Source organism: Eretmochelys imbricata, chromosome 25, assembly GCF_965152235.1.
Source record: "Eretmochelys imbricata isolate rEreImb1 chromosome 25, rEreImb1.hap1, whole genome shotgun sequence".
Taxonomy (NCBI): domain Eukaryota; kingdom Metazoa; phylum Chordata; order Testudines; family Cheloniidae; genus Eretmochelys; species Eretmochelys imbricata.
In genome coordinates, this window is record NC_135596.1 from 4,764,996 (window position 1) to 4,781,562 (window position 16,567).

The following is a 16,567-nucleotide window of genomic DNA, read 5'->3' on the forward strand; positions in this document are numbered from 1 at the left end:
TCAAAGCCTCTGTCATAACTCAGGAAAGAAGGATTTCTGCAGCAAGCAGCACTTCCTCATGCTATCTGTGGAGTCACTGAACAGTGTCCACTGGATTTTGTTACAAATACAACCCACCCTAGTCATTCCATACTATTGATGACCCACTTTAAACCTTGGCTAGACTTCTTAATAAAGCTACTACACTACGCACCTACTAGCATATCTGAGGAATGCCCAACTCCTCTTGCATAAGCAATGCAGAACAATGAATTGTTAGCCAAACTTACCGTGAAGAGACTCTTCTTCTCTGGTGTGGATGGCTGCAGTCTCCTGTCTTCTGTCTGAGGGTCCTGCACTTTCTCAATCCCTGCTCCCAGCAGTTCGTTCTTTAGCAAGGCTGAGTAAGCAAGGCCATCTGTACGAACATACAAACGAGCTCTTGAGCAGAGTCCTACGCTAGTGGTTCTCAACCAGGGTATGCAGTGGTCTTGCAGGTGGGTACGTCAACTCATCTGAATGGGCTGTGAAGACCAAGTTATCATATTCCCTGTGATGGTGCCTCCAGGTCAGGACTGTGGCCCAATAGCTAGAGCAGCAAGCGAGATGCTTGCACTGCTGCTGCCCATGCTATATTTGAGTTCAGTGTTGAATCAAAAGCTAGACACAAAGGAACAAGTGGTACAAAACACATCTACCTTTGCCATTGTCTGAGGTAGCATCCTTTGCTTTTCTGTTTTGACTTGGTGACTTTTCGTTTTCCTAGGGGGGGAAAATATATGCTCACAAACACTCCAGTCACTGCAAAGATCTCACAAAATTTACTTTTCTTCCCCCCCTCCCCACAGTAATGGGAAAAGCACTGCCATCTTGAAAAATCTGCAACAATAATTGTGATGCTGAGGCATCAAATACTGAAGCAGCAAAAGAGACGGAGAGCAGAAGGGGAAGGCAATGCTCTACTAGTCCTCTGAAGTAGTTTTCCTGCCAAACAAACTTCTTTAACTCCGTGCAAACTCCCCCTTCCTGATAAGAAAAATACCTTGTGCTGTGTAACACGGGGGTAATACTCACATTTATTCTGTGGAAGTTAATGCTCCAGTTGGCCCCAGCTCTTGAGGGAATGAAACGGTCTCCATGTTTACTGGGGGAGGACATTGGAGAGTTGGAAGGTGTCAGCGTTCGTCTCATCTCAACTACCTGAAGTTTAAAAAGTTACATATGGAGAAACACTGCAAGAACCAGACAGGAAAAATGTTGGATCACAGTGGGCTCTGAAAGACAGACTCCAGAAATCTGCTTTCATTAGGGCCAAACAAACCTGGAATGACAGAACACATGGTTTGTCACCTTAAAACTCTAGTAAGCACTCCTTACACAGGCACAATTCCCACTGACAAGTGCTAACAGGAGCACTTAAAGAACCTCTCTCTCCACATGCGCCCTCTCAATAGTGGAGATCAGCTGGTATGCTCTTGCCAATGGTCCCGAGGTTTGAAATCTGGGCAGCTGGAGGCAGGGCACTATGAGGTATAGGTATGACTGGAATCCCTTCCCCTGTTGGTCTGAAAGACCCAAATATTAGCAATTCAAGCCTCACGTAAACATACAGTGTACGGTACCTTATAAGAATATCTCACACACAAAACATGTTCTAGTTAAGGTTGCAGGCACTCAGCCTGGTCTTCTTTCTGTCCTTCCAGAACAGGAGCGCGTTGATCCCTGAGAGTCCCGCAGGGAGATCCCAGTATCTTGCTCCTCCCTAAGCTTTTTGGCTAGCGTGATCTCTGCCATTGCCATGCTGCTGCCATAAGCATGCCAAGGGCCTGCTGCAGCGTACGAACAGGAGTTTGGAGTGGGTGTGTGCACATTGAAGACAGCAGGTTTTATTAAGGTCAGATAAGTACAGCAATGCTTCCAGGTCCTCTTGGCATTCCTATGGAAGTAAAGTCACGGCTGCCGTGTTGTGTGGGAAAATGTCCCCTTAACACTACTTCCTGGTTTTCTAACATTTGTTTGTTTTTTCCATAATGCTAATGTTCTTGTAGGGGGTACGTAAAGGGACCTCCTTTATATTTCTTGGTTTTACTAGAGATATCATGTGTAACCCAGCAGTATCCTTTCAATGTGCATTCAGCATAGTCATTTAAATTCAGCACTGAACCTAAATCAATTACATCAAGTAGAATCTGGCAGAACTACAGCTAAGTGTGTATTTTAAGATCTTAGTAATGACAGAAGATATTATGGAGTTCATAGCAGATATGCACCGGTACCAATATATGAATCCTCCTGAGGGAGTTTCACTTCAGTTAAAAGCCATTTACGTGCATCATGTCAGCTGAGGACTCGTTGTTCCAAGACTCAGTAAGATATGAAGATCAGAGATCACGGTCTTTAGAATATTTACACACCTTACCCAAGGCAAAGAAAGCAAGAACAGTGAAATACCAAAATAAGTGGATGACATGGATTTAAACCGTGTCACAGGCTTGTAACGATTTGAAGGCCTATCCAAGTAGAGACAGAGGGTGCAATCTGGGGCCCTTTCACAGCATAGAAGGACCTTAAAATACTAGGGGCTAGCTCAGAGGTGGGCAAACTATGCCCCGCAGACCACGTGTAGCCCCTGGGAACGTCCTGCCCGGCCCCCGAGCTCCTGGCCTGGGAGGGTAGCCCCCAGCCCCTCCCCTGCTCTTCCTCCTCCCCCGCAGCCTCAGCTCACTGAGCCTCTGGTGCAATGTTCTGGGCGGCAGGGCTGCGTGCTCTTGCCAGGCAGCGCAGCTGCAGAGTTGTGGCCTGACCCCGTGCTCTGTGCCATGCAGTGGTGTGGCTGGTTCCAGCCGGGCGGCAGGCTGCCTGTCCTGGTGCTCTGTGCGGCATGGCTGTAGCGCAGCCAGCCACCGGTGCTCCAGGCAGCACAGTAAGGGGGTGGGGATGGATAGAGGGCAAGGGACTTCGGGGTGGTGGTCAAGGGTGTAGATAGAGGTTGGGGCAGTCAGAAGGCGGGGAACAGGGATGTTGAATGGGGGCAGGGATCCCAGGGGGGCAGTCAGGAAGGATGGGGGGGGTTGGATGGGGCAGCGGGGGCACATTCCGGGGCAGGGGTTCTGGGGACAGTCAGGAATGAGAGGAGGGGTTGGATGGGGTGGCAGGGGGCAGTCGGTCCGGGGGCGGTCAGGGCACAGGGAGGGGTGGATGGGGTAGGGGTCCCGGGGGGGGGCATCAGGGAGCGAGAAGCAGGTGGGGGGGTCAGATAGGGGGTTAGGGCCAGGCCATGCCTGACTGTTTGGGGAGGCACAACCTCCCCCAACCTGCCCTCCATACAATTTCAGAAACCCGATGTGGCCCTCAGGCCAAAAAGTTTGCCCGCCCCTGGGCTAGCTGGAGGACAATTCTCTCAGCACAGGTGTTGTGTTGATAAATGAGAAGTAATGAACACTGGAAAACATAATCCCAACTATACGTACAAAATGATGGGGTCTAAATTAGCTGTTACCATTCAAGAAAGATCTTGCAGTAATCACTGATAGTTCTCTGAAAACACCTGCTCAATTTGCAGTGGTAGTTAAGAAAGCAAACAGAATGTTAGGAATCATTAAGGAAAGGATAATATAATGCCACTATATAAATCCATGGTATGCCCACACCTTGAATACTGAGTGTAGCTCTGGTTGGCCTATCTTAAAGATAGATTACAATTGGAAAACATACAGAGAAGAGCAATAAAAATAATTAAGGATAAGGATCTGCTTCCATATGGAGGAAAGACTGGGACTGCTCATCTTAGAAAAGAGATGACTAAAGAGGGATAGGATAGAGGTCTATAAAATCATGAATGGTGTGGAGAAAGTGAATAAGGAAACATTATCTACCCTTTGACATAACTCAAGAACTAGGGGTCGCTCAATAAAAATTAATAGGCAGCAGATTTAAAAGAGAGAGAATTACTTCACATAACACACAGTTAACCTGTGGAAGTCACTGTCATGAGATGTTGTGAAGCCCAAAACTATAACTGGGTTCAATTAGATACGTTAATGGAAGATAGGTCCATCGATGGCTATTAGCCAAGATGGTCAGGGATGCAACCCTATGTTCTACATGGCCTTAAACCCCTGACTGCCAGATACTGGGACTGGATGACTGGGGTTGGATCACTCGATAATTGCCCTGTTCAGAGTATTCCCTCTGAAGCATCTGGCCTTAGCCAGCATCAGAAGACAGGATACTGGGCTAGCGGGACCATTGGTCTGACCAAGTATGGCCATTCTTATGCTCTTATGACATATAACACCACAGAAAAGCTGGAAGATCTGCATGCATCTAAAGTCCATCTATCGTATACCCCCAGCATTCAGAAGAGTTGCTTGTTTAAAAAAATTCAACTGTCTATATTCCTGTAGTACCTAATGAGATTATGTAGTTTCCTGATGTCAAGTACTGAATAATAAAGATATTATAACCCCCTTAGGCTTCTGAGTATTACATACATATAGAGATTTAACACATTTTAGCTGACAAAACTGGCCAAGTTATGAAATTGTTGGAGCAATTGTTTCCCAGGATAATTCAAAAACTCCGACAGTAGAGCATTTCAGTCCAAGGTTTGGTTTAGTTTCTAATTAAAGGCCTCCATGCTATTAAGTAGCTCATAGGGGAAGCTAGAGAGCCTGTCTGAAAGACAGTCGAGAAAGCATATTACAGCTCACAGAATAAATTCTGGTTTTTGTTGGGGGATGCTGGGAGGGGCAGGGGCAACTGCGTAAGTCACTAGGAGAATCATTAAGCACAGTGTAAATGTGCTGACTTACACAAGGCATTGTGTTTTCATTCTGGATGTTGATCTGGCGCAGGAGACGTCTCTCATAATCCTGGTCCATGGTGGAAAGGGCGGGGGCTGGGGAGTCTAACGGTCGCAGGACCTTCTGTTCATGAAGTCTAGACAGGAATCAGCCTGCTGCAACAAAACAGGAAGAAAGTCAAGAAATGGTGCACAGCCCCATGTACAAACCCACTGCCACCACCAAATTTCATTTCTATACCACTGCCCACGGGAGACGCTCAAAGCACTTTACACCCAACCAACATGAGAAGTACACCAAGTTTCTGCCACAATCTGTGAAGGGAAGCACAGAGACGCTAAGTGAGTAGCAGGATCACAAATGGAAGCTAGAAGTTCCAACTCCAAATCTTGTGCTTTAGACACAAGACCATTTTGCCTTTCAGTCGCACAGTATTCAGAATTTCAATAGGCAAAGCACAGCACAGAATCAGCGCACTAGCTGGTTAGGAACATTACACCACACTATTACCCTCATGGTTGCTGATACCACTTGCCTCTACAATTCTGGGCGGACGGTTGGTCCCAGTCTCCACTGGGACCTGGTTTATGCTTAAAATTAGATCTACCTAGCTATGTTGCTCAGTGCTGTGAAAAACTTCACACCCTGAAAACCGCAATTAGGTTGACCTTATTCCCAGTATAGACACAACTAGGTCAGTGGAATAACTTCTCAGTCGATCTAGCTACCACCTCTCAGAGAAATGGATTAAACTACACTGATGGAAAAACCTCATCTGTCTATGAGGAAGTATCCACACTACGTGCTACAGCTGTAGCAGCAGTAGAATAGCCATGCCCTGACTATCTTTCAGTCATAAGATCCGGGACAATGTGATTTCACAACAGATATTCATTAACATTTGGTTGGTAAGATTTTATCAAATGTGTCATACAAAATCAGACATATTAGCCTGCCTTACACTGAAAAATAGCATTAACTTTCAAGTTCTATTCTCACAGTCTTATAGCTTTTCAGCTACCTACAGAATTTATACCATTAGATTACAAGATCACACTTTATCATCTGTTTTTAAACGGAACTCCCCTTTCTTTCAGGCATGAGAAAGGACAACTAAAGACATCAGACAAATTTTTCTTATCTACTGCATTGTCACACTAATGTTGCTTCCTAAACGGACCAGTGAATAAAGGATGCATTTTAGGACTCTGTGGCTACAATATACAGAAAATGGCAATAGCAGTTTGTTGGGAACATACAGGGTCTCATATTTTAGGTTAAATCCTGACCAAAGCAAAAACTGGAAATCTTGTTTGCGCACGATATATACTGACCAATCTCAATACAGACGGAGATGTTGAAGTTTTGCAGAAAACATGATTTCAGTTAATCACTGAAAGATGAAGGTTTTCATTTGGGAATGTTAACACACTTACTATCCTTTGCTTAAAATAGGCCAAAAAAACACTGCTAGTTTGGTGTCAAGTGAATTTAACATAAATGAGAATGATCTGAAAACATAAACCCATGTTTCTTCATGCATCTGTATCAATAAGGTTAATTTAAACTTTAAACCAATCACTGCTGTTGAAATCAGCTATGTCCCAATTTACAGTGCTCAACCTGTAACACATACAAACAAAAGCTATTCAAGGAAAGATATTTTTGATCATGGATACACATCATTTACTTCTAAAAACAAAGTCAGTTTGCCTAACAGAACACACCAAAACCTTGAAACATAGAGCCAGATTTTTGAGTTCACTCAACACTCAGCATGTATTGTAACGCTCTGCACACATAAAGCATTGCATTAGATTCATAACATTACCGTAATTATCATAATCTTTCATTTCAAGGTTGTGTGATCCCGGAAATTAAGGCTAGAAAACATTATCCAAGTAAAATGTGTTGCTACTTTCAGTAACAATAAGAAGTTTGTGTATTTCTTTTTAACCTTCCAAAAATTAAAGGAATTTTTTTTTTAATAAAACCAGGTAAAAATGGTACATTGTTCTCAGTGGCAGCAACTTGGGGCTGAACTCTTGAAAGTACGGCCATCAGGACCTGATTCAAAACCCTCTGAAGTCAGTGGAAAGACTCCAATTGACTTCACAAAACTTTGGAAGAGGCCATACTTTTTGCAAAATTAAGAGTCACTAACGACTTCCGAAAGCTTTAAAAAAATAAACCCCCAATGTCTTACTGCTACTGAAGTACCACACTTTACTAGGATAGCTGTTTCTAGACGTATTTCAAAAGAATTCTTCTGTAACGACTATAACCTACATTCTAGGACACTGCCTACTCGAAATCTAATCACTTTAAAAATCATTCAGAGCTGTTCCAGGTACCATATCTGCCTTGAGTTCCTTCCACTGCCCAATTTTACCATTACATTTTCCAATAAAATACTTCTCCCATGTCAGTTTTTTTGTACAGAAGCAGAAACAGAGGAAGCCTGACTGCCTGCATCTGACAGCACTGAGTTTGTCTCTTCTGCATAAAGTCTGTAAAAATGGATGTTTCACTCATCTTTCCTTTACAGTAATCTTCAGTGTTACTTGTAACAAAGATAGGTTAAAAAAGCTGCACTTCTCAAAGCTTTATGTTGACGTTGTCCCTTTAAACTTCCTTTTGGCTTGGTATGTTTGAACGATTCCATGGCAGTCACTCTAGTATCAAAACAAGGATTTCTAGAAAAATATTCACTTTTCACACTACTTAGGAGACCATCATCTATATATGTAGCAATAAAACTAAAGTAATCCAGCATAAGAACACTCCATCTACTTTTAATCATGGTATTAAAACTGTTCAAGATTTTAATCCAAATCACTGTTACACACAAGATTTGTCAGTTGTATAACAAGTTAAATACAAAAAATAAACTTAAGTTTGCAAGACCTGGGACTCAGTGAAGAAGTTCACAAAATTAAGGCTGTGAAAAAACAGTACCTCAGCCACACTTCACATCTTGTATATTTTATGATACGCTTAAAATAACAAAAAGAGTAGCTTTAACACATTTTACAAGGAAGGGAGAAGAGAAAATATTGCACAGAAGCATCAAGGCAAAAAGTGCTAATGGTGCTCAATCAGCTATCTAACTTTCCAGCTTGTGTGTGCTTGAAACCAAAACCATAACATTAGGTGTGTGCACTTAATGGACTAGAATTTTTTTTTAATTACAAAGAGAACAATAAATAGAGGTAGATTGCTTGTGCAGTTTATGAATTCCACTGGCTTTGGTATTCCTACTGTCAAGAACAACATAAATATAACCTGTGTTTGGACCTACATAAACAGTTTAGTACCCATTTTAAAAGGATCACCGCCTACTTCTATATGAATGAAATGGATAGGCAGGGTTTGTTAAAGCCAAATGTTCAACTCTTGCCCTGCTGGTGTGATCAGGGTCAAGAGAGTTCAAATGTGGCTGAGGCGGTGGAGAAACCTGTGTTTGATACCCAATGTCAACATTGCTAAAGATTTACTCCTGAGGGAATTCTGCGCCAAAAAACTAAAAATTCTGCACACAATATTTTAAAATTCTACAAGTTTTATTTGTCAGTAAATAAATGCAGAGGCTCCAGTGGGGAGCACAGGCCATTGGCTGCACAAAAGTGAGAGATCTCCCTGCAGCCCCTCCACCCGCAGGACACAGACTCAGCGGTGAGGCTGCACCCAACCCCGACACAGCACAAGGCCTGGGCCTACCCCAGAAACACCCTGGAGCCCTGCCCCTTTGCACCAGACACACCAGGTGTGGGGCAGACAGACTCAAATCAGGCAGAATCCAAGTGTGAGAGGTCCAGGTGTAGGAGGCTCTGGATGCACAGAGGCTCATTGGGCTGGGTGGGGGTTCCAGATGCAATGTGACTCCACAGGGGCTTCCAGGTGAAGGTGGTTGGGGCTCAGCTGAGGGCTCTGGGTATGGGGTTCTCAGCGGGGATATCTGGGTGCTGAGGGAGAGGGGCTTCGTGGGGTCTGGGGTCTGGGTGCAGCTAGTTGGGGGTCAGTGGCATGGGGGTCTGTATGTGGGGGCTCAGGGTGGTACGGGGATGGGGCATCAGGGTCGTAGTTTGAGTGCAGGGAGTGGGAGGTGGTCTGGGTGCAGGGGTGGGAGTCTAGAGGAAGGGGAGCCGGGGTACAGGGGGGCTCCAGATGCAGGGGTTGAAGTTCATTGGCTGGGGTTCAGGTGTAGAGGGCTAGGGGAGTTCTGGATATACCGGGTGAGGCTTGGCAGGGGTGTCTGGGTATGGGAAGTCTGGACGCACATGGGTTGGGTGGAAAGGGGAGCAGCTCCCCGTACAGTCACCCCTTTCCCCCCTCCCCACAGCTGAGGAGTGATGGGGACAGGAAATGGGAGGATGCTGAGCTTCCTGCAGCTGGTGGAGGTTGCTGGGGATGAATCTGACATTTCCCCTGCAAGGAGTTGCTGGGGCTGAGAAAGTCCTGTCCTCTCCTGCCTCCAGCCCAGATGGGACTAGCAGGTGATCTTGGCTCAGGGTAGGAGCCATGGGCTGGGGTGTTCCCAGCCACACAGTGATTTACCTCTCCACTGGCTGCTCCGGGTACCTTAAACAATGTACCTCCACTGCTTGGAAGTGGTGCGTGACTGCTCTTGCAGCTTCCTTTGCTTCCGTCAGAAAGTCATTTTTCTGCAGGGAAGCAAAGAAATCTGTTGGGGACATGAATTCTGCACACATCCAGTGGCGCACAATTCCTCCAGGAATAAAGAGTCCAGGGTAGATACAGCCCACGTGTCAGGACACATATTCCATAAGGCAGCAAGGCATATACAGTAGATACGAACACCAGAGTTACGAACTAACTCAGGGGTCTCAAACTCAAATGACCATGAAAGCCACATGAGGACTAGCACATTGGCCCAAGGGCCGCACCACTGACTTCCCCCCCACCCACCCGCTGCCCCAGCCCCACACCCACTCCACCCCTTCCGTGAGGCCCAGCCCCTGCCCCCATTCCCACCCCTTCCCTGAAATCCCCATCCCACCTCTGCCCCCTCCCTGCCCCCAGGGGGTGCAGGGTGCGTCGGGGGCTCGGGGCAGGGAGTTGGGGTGCAGGACATGTGGCAGGAGGCTCAAGGCAGGGTGCTGGGGTGTGGGGTGTAGCAGGGGGCTCAGGGCAGGGGGTCAGGGTGCAGGAGGGGTTTGCGGGGCAGGTCTGGCCCAGTAGCACCTGGGCGGGGCGGGGGGTGCGGGGGAAAGAGAACCACGGACAATGGAAGCTTCAGGGGAGGTACCTGGAGGAGCAGCCAGGGCAACACACAGACCCCTGTGCCCCCACTCCCCCAGATCCCGGCCGCTGCCCCAGGTGCACACCGGGCCGGAGCCGCTCTAGGTAAATGCTGGGGAGGGAAGGGGGGGGCGCGGGGAGCTGGCAGGCCACAGAAAATAACCCTGCAGGCTGCATATGGCCCACGGACCGCGTGTTGGAGACCCCTGAACTAGCTAGTCAGCCACACATCCCATTTGGAACCGCAAGTACACAATCAGACAGCAGTGGAGAGGTAGAGAGAGAAAGAGAGAGAGATACAGTAAATACAGTACTGTGTTAAAAGTAAGCTACTAAAAATACAAAGGGAAAGCAGCATTTTTCTTCTACATAGTAAAGTTTCAAAGCTGAATTAAGTCAATGTTCAGTTGTAAACTTTTGAAAAAGCCACCATAATGTTTTGTTCAGAGTTATGAACAACCTCCTTTCCCGAGGTGTTAGTAACTCTGAAGTTCTACTGTAATTAGAACAGCATTCAAACAAATACAGTTATTTTGTCAGCTAGTTAAACTGGCATTCCAAATACCATTGGAAAAAGTTTTAAATGCATGGATATGCTCTTTCCTGATCTATAATTTAAGTGATCTTCATACCAATGAAAAGGATCATATTTCAAATGTCTGACTACAGAACATATTATTACGTATTATATTTCTTGTCAAAGTTAAGATGAAATTGCAGTCAGATTTTAAGTCAAGAAAGAGCCTTTTCAAATAGTCAAAGTTGTCTGTTTTAATACTCAAGTAGCACTTTGACAGAGGTTGAGGGGAAAAACAGTTACTGCATGGATAACCAAGCATCCTAGAGATGCCATGTTTTGAAGGAAACATTATCTCCTGGCCTGTACATTCCAGGACTACATTATCTTGCTTTACTGGAATCTCCCCTGATCTATGCTTCTTTTACGCCACAACTCCCACATGCAGTCTTATGTACAAGCCCCATGTGTCTAATAGTAGTTATCCCAAATACTCACAAGCATATACTGTAAAAAGATGAGCTCCATGAAGGCGCTACAAGAGTTTTTACTCAGACAATTATATTTTGTACTTATTGTTTTCTAATGCCTCATGAGAAAAAAAGACATGGAACTGTTAATAGTGCCAACCTACAAAAACAGATCTGCTGTATTGTAATTGAGTCTTACCAGACACCTGCAAATCTAAACCAAAGTTGTAAAATGCACTAAGTCTGTAATACTTTCAGAATTTTGCTGAAAAGCAAACCATTAAAAACAACAAAACACAGATCAACACACCTGATGTTTTAACTACTTAGAATACAATCCAGGCCCAGCCATAAAGAAAAATAATAAATCATAGCATTTATATATATATGCAGCAGCCCCAATCCACAACTTCACAAAATTCTATTTGTACATAAACCACATTTTTTAAATATGAGAAACTTATCAGCATGGGAATTACTACTAGTGATGAACTCTTAAGCATGAAGCACTGTGCTAGCACCAAACACACTATTTCAATAAGACTCAGCACTTCTCCCCAGGAAAGTGAGCACGGTGCCTTCAGGGAGCTACAAATCAAATAAAATTCATTTAAGCAATAAAATGTCAAGATTGGGGCTGTGTCAAATTCCTCCAAAACGATCAAAGAGGTTTCATTTTGTTTTAATGACTATTCCAAAGGAAAAGACTCTCCCTCCACTGTAGAAGAAAAGAAGCTGAGTTTAGGATTTCTAGACCCATGAATTACAGAACACGTGCACCATCTCCTTAAAAGAAGACATTCTAATCTTAAAACAAATGAAAGGGGGAATGGTTAGTAAGGAGACTGACAATAAGGTCTAGAGGCCAGGTGGGTGTTGTAATAGCTTGCCTCTTTCACCAGCAGAGGCTATCAAGCTTACACAGAGCTCTTCTTCAGGTCTGGAAAAGCTATAGAGACTTTTGCCTCTAGGTTGCTTGTTTATATACAGCCTAGGGGCTAATGACACTGTGTTGTTGCCTTTCGATGGCTGTCCAGTGGTTTATGGGAACTGAATTTGGCTCTAGTCCCCAGCTGACAAGTGTTCACCTCACGAAAACCACCATCACAATTACCACCATTGTTAGCAGTTTTGGCAATGAAACCAAGGATTGAAGAGGCCACAGAAACTGAATTACCCTCTTTGCTTCTAACAGAGACGCTTTCCAAGTCAGGTTGAGGTACACTGGCTGGGTAGGGAAGCCTCAAAATAGAAGTCTGTGAACTTTGTTTTGGTTTAGATGTACATACCACGCTTCATTTCCTTAGGAACATGGATGCACCACACTTCTGCTCAAGGATCTGTCTGGATTCTTGTAGTACGTTTCAAGATCATACCCATTGTTCATAAGGGCTGATTAGCGTAGAAATAAGAACAGCAGAAGACACATGCATGCAGTCAAGCAAATCCACACACTAAGGCCTGGTCTACACTGCCACTTTACTGCGCTGCAACTTTCTTGCTCAGGGGTGTGAAAAAACACCCTCGTGGGGGTGGGTTTTTACAGCGCTGGGAGAGCTACAGCGGCACAGCAGCGCTTTAACATTGCTAGTGAAGACACACCCTAAGTGTGCTGCCCTTGTTGTGGAGACTAATAGATATTCCAGTGTGACAATTTTTAACAGCTGTTTTTAAGTGAGATTAAATTTTGAGCCTATCCACTTTGACAACCCCCCTACAAAAAACGAAATAGTTTTGTGTTATTGAATGGTGCTGGCTTGATATTCTTGGAGAGCAGAATCCTCTATTTGTGTGTAGAATTGACATAGTACAGGCAGCAGTAGCACAAGTTTCCCCTCACACTGCCCCATCTCTAGGTCTAAGGAGCAAATTCAGTCCCCGATAGCCCAGTATAGTCTTGGTCTTTCTGCTGAGATGGCCAACTAAACTGACAGCCAGTGCCAAATGTGTTGATATTTTTCATAACGGGGACACTTGTCACACTAGCACCTGGACAAATTCATTTCACAAAGGATGCTGAAAATGCACGAGAGCGATTTTTGGCTCCCAGGCTCAATACAGAAGGATCCGTGTTTGAAAATAGTGCTGACACACTAGTCAAAGTCAGCCCCTTCTTAAACTCGGTTTGACTACCAGTGACACCAAACCACTTGCCAAAAAACACGTTCTCAAGCAGTTGATGCATATAAGAAATAAGCAGTTAAAGAAAATGTTCAGATACATCATGCACCGTTATAACCAAAAGTCTTGTTGATTACCTTAAAGTAGGGCTGTCAGTTAATTGCAGTTAACTCATGCGATTAACTCAAAAAAAATTAATTGTGATTAATTGCAGTTTTAATCTCACTGTTAAACAATATAACACCAACTGAAATGTATTAAATATTTTGGATGTTTTTCAAATATATTGATTTAAATTACAACACAGAATACAACATGTACAGTGCTCATTATTTTTATAACAAATATTGCACTGTAAAAACGATAAACAAAAGAAATAGTATATTTACCTCATACAAGCACTGTAGTGCAATTTCTTTATTGTGAAAGTGCAACTTACAAATGTAGATTTTTTTTTATTACATAACTGCATTCAAATACCGGCACTTTTGTAGCCGGTATTTCAAGGTATTTATGTGCCAGATATGCTAAACATTCATATGCCTCTTCATGCTTCGGCCTCCATTCCACAGGACATGCTTCCATGCTGATGACATTTGTTTTAAAAAAAAAAAAAAAGTTAATTAAATTGTGACTGAGCTCCTTGGGGGAGAATAGTATGTCTCCTGCTCTGTTTTACCTACATTCTGCCATATATTTCATGTTATAGCAGTCTCGGATGATGACCCAGCACATGTTGTTCGTTTTAAGAACATTTTCACACAGATTTGACAAAACGCAAAGAAGGTACCAATGTGAAATTTCTAAAGATAGCTACAGCACTGTCCCAAGGTTTAAGAATCTGAAGTGCCTTCCAAAATCTGAGAGGGATGAGATGTGGAGCATGCTTTCAGAAGTCTTAAAAGAGCAACACTCTGATGCAAAAACTACAGAACCCAAACCACCAAAAAAGAAAATCAACCTTCTGCTGGTGGCATCAGACTCAAGATGATGAAAGTGAACATGCATCAGTCTGCACTGCTTTGAATCGTTATTGAGCAGAACCCATCATCAGCATAGAACCACAGAACATCAGGGTTGGAAGGGACCTCAGGAGGTCATCTAGTCCAACCCCTTGCTCAAAGCAGGACCAATCCCCAATTTTTTTTGCCCCAGATCCTATACGGGCTTCTCAAGGATTGAACTCACAACCCTGGGTTTAGCAGGCCCATGCTCAAACCACTGAGCTATCCCTCTCCCCGCATGGACGCATGTCCTCTGGAATGGTGGCAGAAGATGAAGGGATATATGAATCTTTAGCACATATGGCATGTAATTATCTTGCAATGCTGGCTACAACAGTGCCATGTGAATGCCTGTTCTCACTTTCAAGAAGTGGGCTGCATTATGTCCTGCAAACGTAAACAAACTTGTTTGTCTGAGGCCACATCTACACTACCCGCCGGATTGGCGGGTAGTGATCGATCTATCAGGGATCGATTTATCGCATCTAGTGTAGACACGATAAATCGATCCCTGATAGCTCTGCTGTCAACTCCGGAACTCCACCATGGCGAGAGGCAGAAGCGGAGTCGACGGGGGAGCGGTGGCCGTCGATCCCGCGCCGCGAGGACGCAAAGTAAGTGATTCTAAGTCAATCTAAGATACGCAACTTCAGCTACAAGAATAGCGTAGCTGAAGTCGACGCATCTTAGATCGATTCCTCCCCCCCTCCAAGTGTAGACCAGGCCTGAGTGCCTGGCTGAACAAGAAGTAGGACTGAGTGGACTTGTAGACGCTAAAGTTTTACATTGTTTTATTTTTGAATGGAGGGTTTTTGTACATAATTCTATATTTGTAAATTCAACTTTCATGATAAAGAGATTGCATTACAGTACTTGTATGAAGTGAATTGAAAAATACTATTTTTTGTTTTTTACAGCACAAATATTTGTAATAAAAAATATAAAGTGAACACTGTACACTTTGTATTCTGTGTTGTAATTGAAATCAATATATTTGAAAATGTAGAAAACACCCAAAAATATTTTTTAAAATAGTATTCGATTAACAACATGATTAAACACAATTAATTTTTTTAATCGCTTGACAGCCCTACCTTAAGGCGATGAGAACTACTTCTGTAAATTTTAATTCTTAAATAAATCATCCCCAAAGTACTAGAGCAGTGGTTCTTAAATTTTTGTACTGGTGACCCTTTTAACATAGCAAGCCTCTGAGTGCAACCCCCCCTTATAAATTAAAAACACTTTTTAATATATGTTTAACACTATTAGAAATGCTGGAGGCAAAGCAGGGCTTGGGGTGGAGGTTGACAGCTCACGACACCCCATGTAATGACCCCCTGAGGGATCCCGACCCCCAGGCTGAGAACCCCTGTACTACAAGGCACTGCATTATCTCTGCTGGAGCAGATTTGTGTTTCGCCAACCTGAATAAGGAGGCCCTGTGCACATCTGCCAGCCAAACTGTCTCCAGAGCCAGCTCGAGGGGAGGGCTTGCTAGGCCCCCGGCTTGCTGGGGCCCGACTCCAGCCATTTCACCTCCCTTCCAGACATTCCTGGGGTCCGCTGAGCTCAGGGCACTGGCGCAATTGACCCCTTCGCTCCCGCAGGCTGACCCGTGATGTAATTGGGGAGAGGGGCTAACCTGGATCTAACCCCACCGCGCAGCACACAGACCAGAGCCCTGCACCCTCCGCCCCCCCAGGCCTGGACCCCTCGCCCCCGTGGTAAGGGGGCCCCGCCCCCCCCAGGCCTGGGCCCCTCGCCCCCGTGGTAAGGGGGCCCCGGCCCCCCCAGGCCTGGACCCCTCGCCCCCGTGGTAAGGGGGCCCCGGCCCCCCCAGGCCTGGGCCCCTCGCCCCCCAGGCCTGGACCCCTCGCCCCCGTGGTAAGGGGGCCCCGGCCCCCCCAGGCCTGGGCCCCTCGCCCCCGTGGTAAGGGGGCCCCGGCCCCTCCGCCGCCCCCAGGCTTGGGCCCCTCAAGCCGAGCCCCCCACCCCGGGACAGAGGCCTCCCCCCGAGACGGCCGCACGCAGCCCCCCACCTACCCACCCAGCCAGCCCGGCTCCTGCTCCGCCTCCTCCTGTCACTCTCCGCCGGCCTCAGCCCTCAGCGCTCCCCAATATGGCGGCCGCCCCTGCCCGGCCCCTGCGCTCCCCGCGGCTCCGCCCCCTCCCCGCGCGGTGCATCACGGGAGCCTCCTCCCCCTCGGCCCGTTCGAATCAATACAGGAAGGAGGCGAGGCGCTCGTTGCCCGAGCAACCACTGAGGCCTCGCGGCGCCTGGCGGAGGCAGGAGCAGGGGCAGGGGCAGGGGCAGGGCCGCCATGGAAAGTCTTTCCGCCCGGGGACAGGCGGAGGGGAGGTTTCGGGCGGCCTGGCGGGTTCAGGGGGTGGCGGAGATTACGGGGT

General features: G+C 45.8%; 1 protein-coding gene across 3 annotated transcripts in view; it reads right to left on the bottom strand.

Moving 5' to 3' along the window:
* The window catches only part of FZR1 (fizzy and cell division cycle 20 related 1), a 31,047-nt gene extending 14,731 nt beyond the window's left edge, over positions 1–16,316 (bottom strand). Inside the window, exons 1-5 of one of the 3 annotated variants that reach the window (XM_077842039.1) lie at positions 16,209–16,316; positions 4,794–4,939; positions 1,054–1,179; positions 678–741; positions 270–397 (exon numbers count right to left, since the gene is read on the bottom strand). In XM_077842039.1, the coding sequence (XP_077698165.1) occupies positions 270–397; positions 678–741; positions 1,054–1,179; positions 4,794–4,862 (387 nt within the window). In that variant the 5' untranslated portion in view covers positions 4,863–4,939; positions 16,209–16,316. Of the gene's footprint in view, positions 1–269; positions 398–677; positions 742–1,053; positions 1,180–4,793; positions 4,940–16,204 lie in introns of all 3 variants that reach the window. The other 2 variants (XM_077842040.1, XM_077842041.1) reach the window with 2 other exon arrangements.
* Positions 16,317–16,567: the final 251 nt, after the last annotated feature.